The sequence below is a fragment of the Neltuma alba genome, unplaced genomic scaffold (genome assembly GCF_004799145.2).
Source record: "Neltuma alba isolate B1F8T4 unplaced genomic scaffold, ASM479914v2 tig00013202_pilon, whole genome shotgun sequence".
Taxonomy (NCBI): Eukaryota; Viridiplantae; Streptophyta; class Magnoliopsida; order Fabales; family Fabaceae; genus Neltuma; species Neltuma alba.
In genome coordinates, this window is record NW_021637507.1 from 99,504 (window position 1) to 112,280 (window position 12,777).

At 35.5% G+C, this 12,777-nt stretch overlaps 2 protein-coding genes across 2 annotated transcripts; both read right to left on the minus strand.

Annotated features, from left to right (window-relative positions):
• Positions 1-2,554: 2,554 nt before the first annotated feature.
• LOC114735320 (wound-induced protein 1-like) lies at positions 2,555-3,491 on the minus strand. Its single transcript, XM_028923010.1, has one exon. The coding sequence runs from the start codon at positions 3,224-3,226 to the stop codon at positions 2,897-2,899; it is 330 nt and encodes a 109-aa protein (XP_028778843.1). The 5' UTR covers positions 3,227-3,491; the 3' UTR covers positions 2,555-2,896.
• Positions 3,492-7,971: 4,480 nt separating this feature from the next.
• Positions 7,972-10,470, minus strand: LOC114735290 (uncharacterized). The gene is made up of 3 exons (XM_028922977.1): positions 10,256-10,470; positions 8,426-9,952; positions 7,972-8,334 (listed from the first exon to the last, which is right to left on the minus strand). The coding sequence occupies exons 2-3, from the start codon at positions 9,882-9,884 to the stop codon at positions 8,276-8,278; spliced, it is 1,518 nt and encodes a 505-aa protein (XP_028778810.1). The 5' UTR covers positions 9,885-9,952; positions 10,256-10,470; the 3' UTR covers positions 7,972-8,275.
• Between the last annotated feature and the right edge of the window lie 2,307 nt (positions 10,471-12,777).

The window sequence follows — 12,777 nt, forward strand, 5'->3', positions numbered from 1 at the left end:
GAAGCAAGTAAAGGAATACAATATCATTCTCTCATTTTCTTGTCTACTTCTCTTCTCCAATATACTTTCATTGTTGATTAATTTCATAACACATATATTATATATATAAAATATCAAAATATTCCATCCTATACTTATTTAATCACTAAGTAATAATTACTAACAACTTAAAAAAATTTACATCAAAATAGCTTTTGAAAAAAAGAAGAAGGAGAAAATTTGGCGAACCCACCAGATCGGTCGAGTTAACCGGACTACTCCTGAGTTATTCAGGGCCATATTCCCACTGTTCACCGGTTTTCAATCTGATTTTCAACACAGTGATTGTAGGAATTAGTGTTTTAAATAATTTTTTTTGAGAAATTAAAAATTATATTAACTTAAAAAATTGGGACATTTAATAAACATAATAAATCATATAAACCTAAATTTGGTCAACATCGGTATTATAAATTTAGACTCCATCCGGTCCTCTCCATAAGTTTCAATTTTGGAGAGAAGCGTGGTTCATTTTGTAAGCTTTAATTTGAGTTTGTCTTAATATTTAATACAATTTTTTCTATTATGCCTTTAATTATTTATTCTCTCTCCTTTGTCATACTCCCTCTTATCACATTTCCTTAAAAATTGTCTTTTATCTTTTTTTTCATTTATTATAAAGACATGTTTAAAAATAAAAAAAATATTTTTAATATATTTATTATTTTTAAATAATTATTTATTATTTATAAATTAACCTCGTGATAATTTAATCACAAATAGCAATTAACAAAAATGATAATTCTTAAAAGCGGCGGAGAAGGTCATTGAAGGCATAAGCAAAAAGAATAAATAAGATAGTTTAGAGTTTTATAAAAAAGACAGAGAAAGATTAAGAAAAACGCTCAAATGACTCAATAAAATTATTAAAGGAGATCTCCTGATCAATATATTATCTACAAATTTAGCTGTTAATACAGTATACTGGCACAACATGACTTATATAATTGATCCCATCCGACGAGATAAAGCTTATTTTTGTTGATGATGCTCAAAAGCAATGGGCGGGCCCCCATGGATAATAAAATTTGCGCTTGACATGAAAAGCGGCCATGTCACATCATCCTGCTCGAATTTTGTTCTTTAGGACAATCAGCGTCAGATGGTGCCCACGACCCTTTGGAAAAAACACAAAACTAATAATTTAATCCCATCTTAAAAGTTTAGTGTCGATTAAGCCACACAAATTTAATTAAATTTCGAAGGAAGTCCCTCAAAACTTGGCAGTCATTCTCACCAAGATTGTGAGTGAACTTTAAGTTGCAGTTTAAACAAACAGATCTCCATTCTCCAACATGATCTCGGACTTGGTTTTACTAAACAGATCTCGCTAATTAATTTGAAAAGATTAAAAAACTAATTAAATTAATTATTTATAATAAATAGATATTATTTTTTCTAAGATACTCTCATGAATTATATGTGTTTAGGTTACTTATTGATAATAATTATTTAACATATACAATTAGTATAGAGATTAGTTGACAGCAAAATAGACAAATATTAGAGATAAAAGTAAATTAAAATTTAATAATCATATTAAATATTAAACTAATTTTTGTATTAAAAATTAGAGGTGATATATCATTATGATAGGACGCCTTCTAGAAGATGCTTCTAATATCTCTCGGTAAGGTATTTGATAGATTGGTAAGTATTAAATGATTTTTTTTTCCTTGGCCTATGCCAATATTTAATAAGAATAATAAGAGAGAGTTAAAATTAAGATAATATTAGATTTTAGCGTTCTTAATAACAATAATATTATAAGTAATTTAAATTTTATGATAAATCTAAAACTTTTAATTGTTTTTATCAATAAATATAAATTAATTAAAAGTGACTTGTATTTAAAGTTAAATAAACTCTTCTGCGTAACTTTGGAAATAAGTTTAGGACGGGCCACCAAAAGATTAAAGGAATAACTTATAAATACTTTTTTAATCATAATTAATAAAGCTTTTAAATTTTTGTAAATGCTATTTCAAACAGACTCTTGAGTCTCTTAATGCTTTACCGATGGCCTATGGCATTTCGACCTTATAGCAGCTTCATTTTCCTCCTTGTTAATTTCCATTCTTCTTATCGCTTGGTTCCATTTGCTAGCAAAGGAAGAGTAGTATACTATTTGGGGAAAGAGAGGAGAGTTTTGTCATTTTGCTTGTGCTGAAAATAACACTATATTCTTAAAGTAATACAGTGTGACTAATCAGACCCAAGGGAATTATTGCCCTTTCTTAATAATTTTGTTAAAGAAACACTACCATGATTTGCCCTTATCAGTGTCACGGAGTGATTTCTTTACAGTGATTAAATTTCCTAAACAACAATTTTAAAACACAATCATTTGGTATAATTTATTCCCTGAGCAAAAATTGCATCCCGAATCATGTGTTATCCCCATTATTATTATAAGCAGCTCATGATCAGCCATCGTCAAATCTTCGTCTGTGCAGATAAACATGCTTAGCATCCAAAGACAGCAACTTTGCTGCTAAATATGTCCCCACACAACTAGTAAAGCAATCACACGCGCATTTTATTATTGGACCATCCAAATACCAGATTACACGTTCGTGAGGATACGATATCCGGGAAACCCCCATCTTCGTTCCAAACAACCCCCAAACTAACGGAAAACTACAATATAACCAAACAACCGGAAATGCGGAACCTGAAAACACACCAACGAGACAACGACGAAACTGGTAGGGTCTCACATCTCTCCCGGTCCACGATACACCACAAGGTCGTGTCCGCGAGCCAAGCGAGTCAGAGACAGACACGTAGGCACGGTGCAGTCCTTTATTTATTATATTGAATTATTAATATGGCTGCACGTGACTGTCACGCGTATTTAAATCGCCAGGACGAGTCCCGGCACGGATTTTCCGACCCGGTGCGAGAGGCTGCTTTCCCACACGCAGGAAGGAAGCGCGTCCGCAACGGCAGTGATCTCCGACGTCGGAGACGAGCTGGAATCGCCGATGCGGGTGACGGTGAGGGAAGTGTTGAAGTACTCCCTGATTTGGGTGATTACCCCATCAGTGACGGTGCAGGCGTGAATCCACGAGATCGAGCGGCTGTGGTCGCAGCCCTCGACGATGACGATTGGCCCAAAGGAGGCGATCGATTGGGGAACAAACCGGAAGGTATCCGACGAGTGTTCACCGGTGAGCATGCGCATCAAATACTGGTCGGACGGAGGACCATGGAACCACCACTCTAGATCAGGTGCGACGAGCTTGACGACGGTGTCGGAGTCTCCCGAGCTTAAGGCCTCATATAGCTTGAGAACCAGCTTATGGTTGCTGGAATCAGCGTCCAGACTTGCCGTAGAGTTAGCCAGTTCTTGGGGAATGGAAGCAGATGGAGGTTTCTAGAGAGTGTGAGGACGGAGTTTTCGGGAAAGGGGCAGAAGATAAACCAGGAGGGTCTGGTTGGGATTTCAAGTCAGGGTCGAGAGGAGTTTATATAGGAAAGAGTGTGGGGCGAACTTGGGATACGCTACGTGCGGGTGTATGATAGCACCTGTCTGTGATGCAACCTCGTAAAAGAGAACGTGGAAGCAGTCCCATGATGGAGGGAAAACGTGGAGCATCAGGGGAGCGTTTGCATATTACGGGGATCCAGCTTCGCGAGATACAATACGTGTCGAGGAGTCATTGGGTGAAAATGACAGCATATGTTGGGATCGGGTATCTCATAACGGACGCGGGTTGCATACTATTCCGCGGGAAAGGTTCAGAACGGAAGAAGCCCAACTTGTAGGTGGGGCAAAGAAAGATAAAAAGTCAAGCAAACCCATTTCATCTTAAGAGGACCCCCACATTGGTTGAGGGATACGTACGTTATTGTGCTCATTCAGCACGCTAACTCGTTCAACGATGACTATATTTTCAAAAGAAAATACCATATTTTCAAAAGGAAACACCTTTAACCATTAACGTAAAATTTAGCTTATAGTTCACTTTCAACAACAAACTAAGTCTTACACTAAGAGTAGAATGTGAAAGTAATAATTCAAAAATTATACTCCCCGTAAGATAAAAAAATCAAATTACTTATATAGAAAAGAAAAAAGTAGTGAAATGCAATGATTATATTAAGTAACTGTGACATATTTTATGAAAACACTCTTACTTTATAAAAGAATGCGAGTGAGAGACAATGAACAAAAACAAAAATAAGAAAAAATCAATGATATAACTAATTAAAAATAAAAAATATATTAAATATCCATATATTTGTAAAACGTCACTCGTAAAAGATAATGAGATCTAGTAAAGAATTATACTACTTCGGATTATAAATATAAGAGCTAGTTGACTAATTTGAAGAGATTAAGGAAATAAGTTAAGTTAGTTATTTATAATAAACATGTGTTGTTTTTCTTAAAATATCCTTACTAATTAAATATATTGGCTAAAACTATTATTATTAAAAGGATTGTCTTGAAAAAAATACATAAATATAATAGACAAAATAGATTGAGATCTTATATTTAAAATAAAAATAAAAATCAAATAAAATCTTATATTAAAAATCAGAAATAATAAGTTATAGGCATAAAAAGAATTCGAAGGAGCGTGATTGAAATGAGTATTGAGACAGAAAATTCAAAATGTGGTTAGGTTGGAAGTGGTTCCCAATTCAAGTGGAGTGGTGGGGAGTGGGAAGGAAGAAGTAAGTCAGAGGAGGCAACTGTTAGCCCCCTCCCCGGGCAGGGGCGAAGAAGTGTAATGAGATGTGATAAGGTGACAGCATAGCATAGCACAGCAAAGTGGGAAGAATAGTAATGAGCACAGCATGAATGAATGAAAACGAGTCAATAAATGGGTGCAGTGCCGAAACGACAGGTCAAATTAACGGGCGACAGCTACGAAGATGAGACCATGCCCACCTCAAACCCCGTGCCCCCTCTAACCAAAGAAAATTACCACCCAAACCCAAACAACAAATACTCACTGCATTTTAATTTCACGCCGTCGCCCATCAACACCCTCCGTATCTTTACGTCTCACCACAACCCTCGGCCTTCTTTCTCTCTATTCAACCGTCGGCACCGGCCCCCATACACAAATCCTAACACACTGACTTCTTTTTTTTTAAGGCGAATCGACGGAGAAAGGAATGGGCGGCAAAAAACTCTTAATTTATTTGTTTTTCTTATGATAGCACTGATTCACTTTTCAGTTTAGGGGATTTGGGATCGCAGAATCGCAAATCGGAAACGGCGGGAGAAAGAAAACTATGGGACCCTTTGAAACGATTTATAAATAATTTTTTAATAATGATTTACAGAATATAAGATGAATTTTGTCTTGATTTATGTAAAACATACTTATAAGAAATTTCTACCGCTCTGCCAAACAGGACTTATATTTCGTCCCATTCAAAATATAAGCTAAATTTTTTAAAAAAAAGTTAGTTTTTTTATAAAATAATATTCACTTTTATCTAAATATTTAATAAATTTTTTCTAATTTTTTCTTCACATATATATTTTTTAAAATTTTTATTATATTTTTTATTTATTTTTTCTATTAATAAAAGTATATCAGGAAAACAAATATATACTTAACATATTTATTATTTTAAATTGATTTTTGATAACGTAATAAATAAAATTTAGTTTATATTTTACAGAGGAATGAATACCATCCTACTAAAAGCGGCACTGAGAAAAGTCAGCTTGTTTTAGGAAACCGAGGGAGTGCAGAGGCAGAGGCTGGACCACTTTCCCCCCCTGTGGCGCCCACCCAACTGAATGCGTCCAACAAGGCTTTTCGTATCTTTCTTTGCTGTCCCAAATAATTTTTTCAATATTTCCTCGTCGATGTGATCTATTTCTCACCCAAACTCACCTAATGAGCCCCCTCGGAGGAGTAGATATTCTTCATGTGCGTCACCATTCTTCACAGAAGCTCTCAAATAATTTATAATGGATGCTTCATCATGAATGATCCTTTTTTTCTAAAAGTTCTCAGGAAGCAAGACCCAAGAATCAGAATTCTTGTTGATTAGGACTGGCACTACCACGACTTAATGCAGTAGTGGTATATCAGACTTCAACTGCGGCAGTATTATTTTGGCAAAGTTCCATCAGGATTAAAAAAGTAAACTTGAATATTAAACTGGTAGCTGGGATAGTGGACCACGTTGGATCTCATTTTCCACCCTCCCTGTGTAGAAATTGGAAAAAAAAAAGAAAAGAAAAGGGGGTTACATGGATGTTATAACTATTCCCTCCAGCTGATGCAGCAAAACCTAGGGTTGAACTGGGATGATGATTTGTAACCACACACATATATAATATAAAAGCGCTAACCCCACAATGTTATGGAACATATCACGCCATTCATTGGAGGCGTATGTGGATTAGGAATAGGATAGGGACGCCTTTGAGTCCCACCCCACAGACCCCGGAAAACCAAGTGCACTGTCTTTATTAAACACAAAGCGTCCGCTTTAGGTCTTCTCCCTAAGAAAAGGCCTACACTTTAGGCTGCCCTGTTATTGTCCTTCAAAACATACAATGTGGCAGCGAGCCGAAAGAGAGAGCCCCTCCTCCCATGCAGGCGAGCACTTGAGTTGCCAAGGTCAAAATGGGAAAAAGAAAAATATGATAGAAGAGCATGCTAAAAACGCATATAACACCGGTCATTGGAGATCAGGATCAGAGTGAAAAACCGAATTTAGCTAAAATTTAGGGCGAGTTTGTTTAAAATTAAGGAAAAAAATGATTTTGGTTGATTAAAATATAAGGGAATTGTTGGGGTAAAAATAGGAATTAGCTCATCTATATAAGGAATTTAGCTTATCAATGGAATAATTTGGCTTAGGTGTTCCACTGTGGCATATGTTACCATATGTTAATGCGTAATTTTTCTTTTCTTTTCTTTTTCTTTTTTCCGTGTGAAAGAGGGGGGCCTATTATGTTAATGCATAATTTAAAACCAAGGTCTTACGTACCAAATACTTTAGGTCTTATGCGTCTCAATATCGAGCAACAATTATTCTATTAAATTAACGCATACTTAATGTTTGATTGCCGTTACAGGATAAAAAAAATTAGTACTTTTTCAGTACTTAGTATAGGATCTAATTAGAGAGTTATTATTGACTCTATATATAAGACCTAATTCATATGTTTATCAATTTTTTTTCAAATTAATCCTATTAATATTTTCTCAACAATAATCACGTAAGAAGAGGAGGAAGGGAATTAAAAAAAATATTTAGGATGTTTTAGAAAAAACATCATATCAACTAATTTAAATAATATAATTAATATATTCAAATTAATTAATTAGATCTTATACTATCTCTGATCCTAATTATAAGAGCCAGTTGATTAATTTGAGGAGATTAAAGAAGTAAGTTGAGTTAGTTATTTATCTTAAATAGGTATTGTCTTTCCTAAAATATCCTTGCTAATCAAGTGTATTGACTAGAACTATCATTATTAGAAAGGCTACTTTAGAAGAAAAAAATGTATAATATGAGAAATAAAGTAGATTAAGGTTTATATTTAAAACCAAAATAAAAATCAAACAGGATTTTATATTAAAAAATAGGAGGAGAACCCCCCCGGGGGGCGGTTCCAAATCAACATTATACCTGCCTTTTTTCCTGACAGGTAGTCCAACGCTCCAGCTTATGCTCTCGCTCACCACGCTCGGTGGCAGGTGCTAAAGGCCCGCCCGATCGATGGTGTCACCTATTTTGCTCACCGACAAAACACAAAGGCCTTCTCAAAGCAAATGGAGATGAGAATTGACCCAAACAAAGCGTTGTTCGCCAAGAAAAAAATTACTTGCTTCGATCCCTACCAGCCACCATTTAATCATTAATGGTTATCCACTGATGAAATAAATAAAAAATAATATAATTGCATGTGAGATTCTCGTCTCTCTCCCTCTTTTTTTAAACATCCATTGTCTCTTTCTGTAACATTCAATGATTCAACCTGGTATAAACAAGCCACATGAAAAATTGACAATCTTCAATTTCCCTCAAATAAAATTAGAGAAACAAGGTTACAATTCTGTGATCATCAATTACAGATGTGTTGTTTACCTTCCATATAACCCACTATTAACCCAGGAAAAGCGTGCAAAAAGGAGTCAGTAAAAAGTCACCATCCAACATTCAAGAGATTCTCCTATTCAAAGTCACTTGAAGCCAGTGAAACAGATCTCTCTCTGCATTTTTTCCCCGGTTCCCCTGGTGCCTACGGGCCATCCCTTCTAATAAAGCCTGGACTTGGTAGGCTCATTGCTCCATTTTTACCTGTTTCAAAAGAGTTGTCTTTTACAGTGGATAGCGGCGTATCAGAACTTAAAGATCTAGATGTCATGGTCTTGAGGGAAAGAGTTTTTACCCAGAGAGGAACTTGTGTCAGGTGAGGTCAATGCTCCATCTTCACGAGGCAGTGACAAAATTGAAGGTTGGTCATTGATATCCCCTTCTTTCCTACAGAATTTTTCATCTACAACATCATAGTAATTCCCAGTTCTTACCTCCTGAGCAAGCGAGCACCAGAAACAGCAGAGCCATATTGTGCAGTCAGAAATCGAGGGTTCACCAAAACAGAAGGTATAGGCAGGTAAATTGAACCTCTTTCTCATTTGGATCCTCCAAAAGCCACCATACAACAAACCAAGAAAACAAAGAATGATCCCAGTGGCTACTAGAGCCTCTCTAACAGTGTCATTATCAATGTCAACAGCAGCGAATATAAAAATCCAGAATGGAGCTGTACAGAACAGAATGAAAGTAGCAATATGAACATACATGTTTCCAAAACGAAGTCTCTCCATGTTCCTACCAAACACACAAAAAGTGCAGAAGAGGGAGAGATATGCAGTGGAGATATCCTCCCAAATGTCAAGTATTCCTCCTCTCCACCGTGGTTCATTCTCAAACACCCTATTATGTTCATCTCTTGCTGCAAATGAATATTTTTTCTCCAATGGTTTTTGAGATGAAGTGGTTTGGACCTGTTTTTCTTCATCCATCTCAAAATCATAATCCCTACCAAGAGGGCTAAGAATGGTATAAAGACCAGCAATTGCTGGCGCAGCTATTGCAAAAGATATACAAATTCCAACTCCTATGACAGGTCTCTCTGATCTTTTGTACCCCAAATTTAGACCACAAAGCGCATATTGAGCAAAACAGTTCAGGTGAAGGAGAAGAACCACTGCCATCATATGTGCCCGTTCATGTGGTTTATAGGTTCCATTCTTGCAGTACACCTTTCTAAGCGCAAAGATATCATTCTGTCTCCATCTGCACAAAAGTACAAGATGATGGAATCTTTTGGGGTGCTGGTATAAACACATAAGTGTAAACAGAGCATTGAGTATCTGATTGTTAATTTCAAACCACGTGTTTCTCTGAGACTTCTTTGGAAGCACACTGTTCAACATTCCAGTCATAACAAGGAAGAGAATTGCACCAGAAACAGCAACACAGATGATCCACCCGAAAAGAGCCATGTTCATTGGGTTTCTAATCCATTCCTTGAACATATTCTTGAGGGAACTCCAGTCAAGTTTCTGCGTAAACACGCCACTGAACCGTTTCCCCAAGTGATATGTACCAGAAGGCACAGATTGTGAAATCTGGCTGCTCTCGGTCATGGATTTGACTAATGCAGAACCAAGTTTGTGGAACTTAATCCCACTAGGAGGATGACAGCTCAACGTGTTTTGAGACTTCCGCACAGGATTTTCACCGCTTATAGCGGTCTCTGGAGAAGCTGAAATTTCCTTTATTTCAGTACCCTTTTTTTCCTCGATTTCATTATTGACATTACCATTATCAACGGAAACCATTCTCAGAAGGAGTCTCAACTTTTCCAATCAAAATCAGAATGATGTCATCAAGGAGTTAAGCGACAATACTGCGAAAAGAGTACAGTGAAGTTTATTACTCGGCTTAGTTTTCAAAGCCAACCAACAAAAAAAAAAAATGATAACGGGAAGCAGAAGGAAATTTATATAAGCAACTCAACAACGAAGACAGAACCCTAAGAGCTGATATGTTTTAAAGACGATCCAATAGACTAGTTATGAAGTTCGATCAATCAGAACCCGTCAATTTACTGACCGAACTATACAAATGCTATTAATGACAGTCAAAGAAGAAGCTTATGGAAAAAGTAAAAGAATCAGAAGTATAAGAGGAGGAAGGAAGTTGAACATACCTCTAAACAGACTCCAACATAAGAAAGAAGCAAAAGAAGGCGTTGAAACCCAATGGTTTCGTCTGAGCTAATCGGTAGAGTTCAAATTCCACAAAATTAATGGTAGTTGAACAATATGGACCGAAAGTAGAACCGAAACTCCAACTATAAGATGAAAAAGATCAATTGCAGGTAATGAGTTGGCAAAGTGAGGATGATTAGCGAATAACAACAGAATGCATAGAATTGATTCTCCAATGTGGGATGAATACTCGTCGCTTTCTACAGAAAAGAAATACTTGTTTTTTCCACTAAGCAAAAGAGGAAAGCAGGCAAAGACAAAATAATGTAGGAATTTTTCATCCATGGAAACTTTATGCTAAACAATTTGATTTTCTTGTCCGAAATATAAAAAAACAATTTAACTTGGTCTTAGAAGTTTTTAATAATTAAAAAAATATTTTTAACTTAAGGCTTTGAATGAATTCTTTTATTTTTTGACATAAACATTTTAATAAGTGCGTGCGCTTTAAAGGTGCATGCATATAAACATACGGTTTAAAAATTCAGTCACATTCTTCGTAACTGTAAATTTCACTAATTTTTTAATCTTGAGATATTTATTTATTATTTTAAAGATATTTTATAAATTTATAGGTGGTATTTTTTAAATTTATTTTTGGGTTAAGGTGAAATTTTGATTCTAATCTTATTCCTAAAGTGTAATTTTATCTCTGATCTTTCATCTTTCAGTATTACAATTTTGTCTATGATCTTTTTTTAAGTACAATTTTGCTCTTAATTTTTAGGTATAATTTTACTCCTCAAAGTCAAAATTATACTTAAAAATTAATATCAGGGTCAAAAATATTTTATCAGCTAATTTATATTATTTTAATTATTTTCTAAAATAAATAAATGCAGTGCCGAGCAAAATGCGGTGGTCACAGGAAAAAAAAAAAACGTAATTCTCCCTAAAATTAATTATCGGGAAAATTGCCGACAATCAAAGGAGCCAATCCATTTTTCTTCGTCCACGAACAAACCTTCCACGCTCCGCCGGACGTCCACCGTTGTCAGCCGTGCGTGGTTTTTATCGGGAAAGTAGTGAAGAAGGTTCGAACCCTAGGGCTTTGTCTGCTCCCAAAATCGGGTGAGATTGATTTGTTCAATCTGGATTTTTTTGTTCGCCGCGTCATCATTACCTGCGTGTCTGTTCTTGCTTTGATCCAAATTTTTCATTTAAGAGCTTTGAATTGGTCTGAGTAATTGCTTGAACATTGACGCTTTTGAATTTGGGAATATTTACAGGTTGATTTAAAAAAAAAAAAAAAGGTACGGCTTGAATGGTGTGTAATTGGCTATTATATTTCTGCCCTCTTCATTTTGGTTTCCAGTGACTTGTATAATCTGGGTTGTGTTGTTTTTGCGATGTTGGACTTGTTGTGTTTTGGCATTCTGTTTATTATTCTCTTTATATTATATTATCCTCAACTTAGAAAATTCTCAAGGTATTTGTTCTGTATGATCTTGTAAATAACTTGGCTCAAGTTGTGTCAAAATGTTGGGAACAAAAATTAGAAGTGTATTATATTAACTATGCATATTTCAAAGATTTCAGTTAGGGCACAGATGCCCCCACTGACTGTAATATAGGTCCTCTGTGTGTGAGGGCTTGGATCAAACTTCTTGGTAGAACTTCTAGTATCTCCTGTTTAATCCTTCTTTTAATATCAATTATGTGCCTAATTTCTGGGTTGATATTATCTTGTTGTCTCTTTTGTTTTAGCACAACTTGGTCTTGGCTTCTAGTTTAAGTTTTGTGCCAAAAATCTTCATTAACATGATGTTTCATGATGCTGTCTCTTTCGTTACTTAATCTTGCTTTCTAATTTAATTCTTGTGCCAAAAGTCTTGATTAATATGATGTTGGTATGACGCTTTCTCTTTTGTCACTTAATCTTGGTTTCTAACTTAAGTTTCGTGCCTAAAATCTTGATTAATATGATGTTGGCATTTTCCTATCCCTTTTGTTTTAGCACGGAATTAATCTGAATTCCTAATCTAATTGTCATGCCAAAACTCTGTATGTACATGGTGCTGCGTCCCATTGATGAATTTACCATGATGTAGCATCTCTTTGGGCTTAAGTTGGGTTCAAATGTTGTTAAGGCATGGTTGCTGTGGCACTAAATTTATCATGATCTAGAATATATTTTATCTTAAATTGGGTCGAATTGTTGTCTGAAACATGCATGTTGTCCCTTTTTTAGGTGGAATCAGCATTGGTTGTTTTAGCTTTGTTTTTGAGCAAAATATTGCATTAGAATGCCCGTTGCATGTCCCTTCTATAAGGAGGGCCTATGGTTCGAAATGAAAAAAGCTGGCTAGAGTTTTCCACTCCAAAAATAAAAAAGTCTGGCTAGGGTGTGTGCGTGAATTCTAGAAAAATGCTTTTTGATCTTATCGTGCACTTTGAAAGAAATTGATTCCCAAATCCTTGCTTTATTTAGTTAAATCATTAATTTTAAAATGATGTTTTT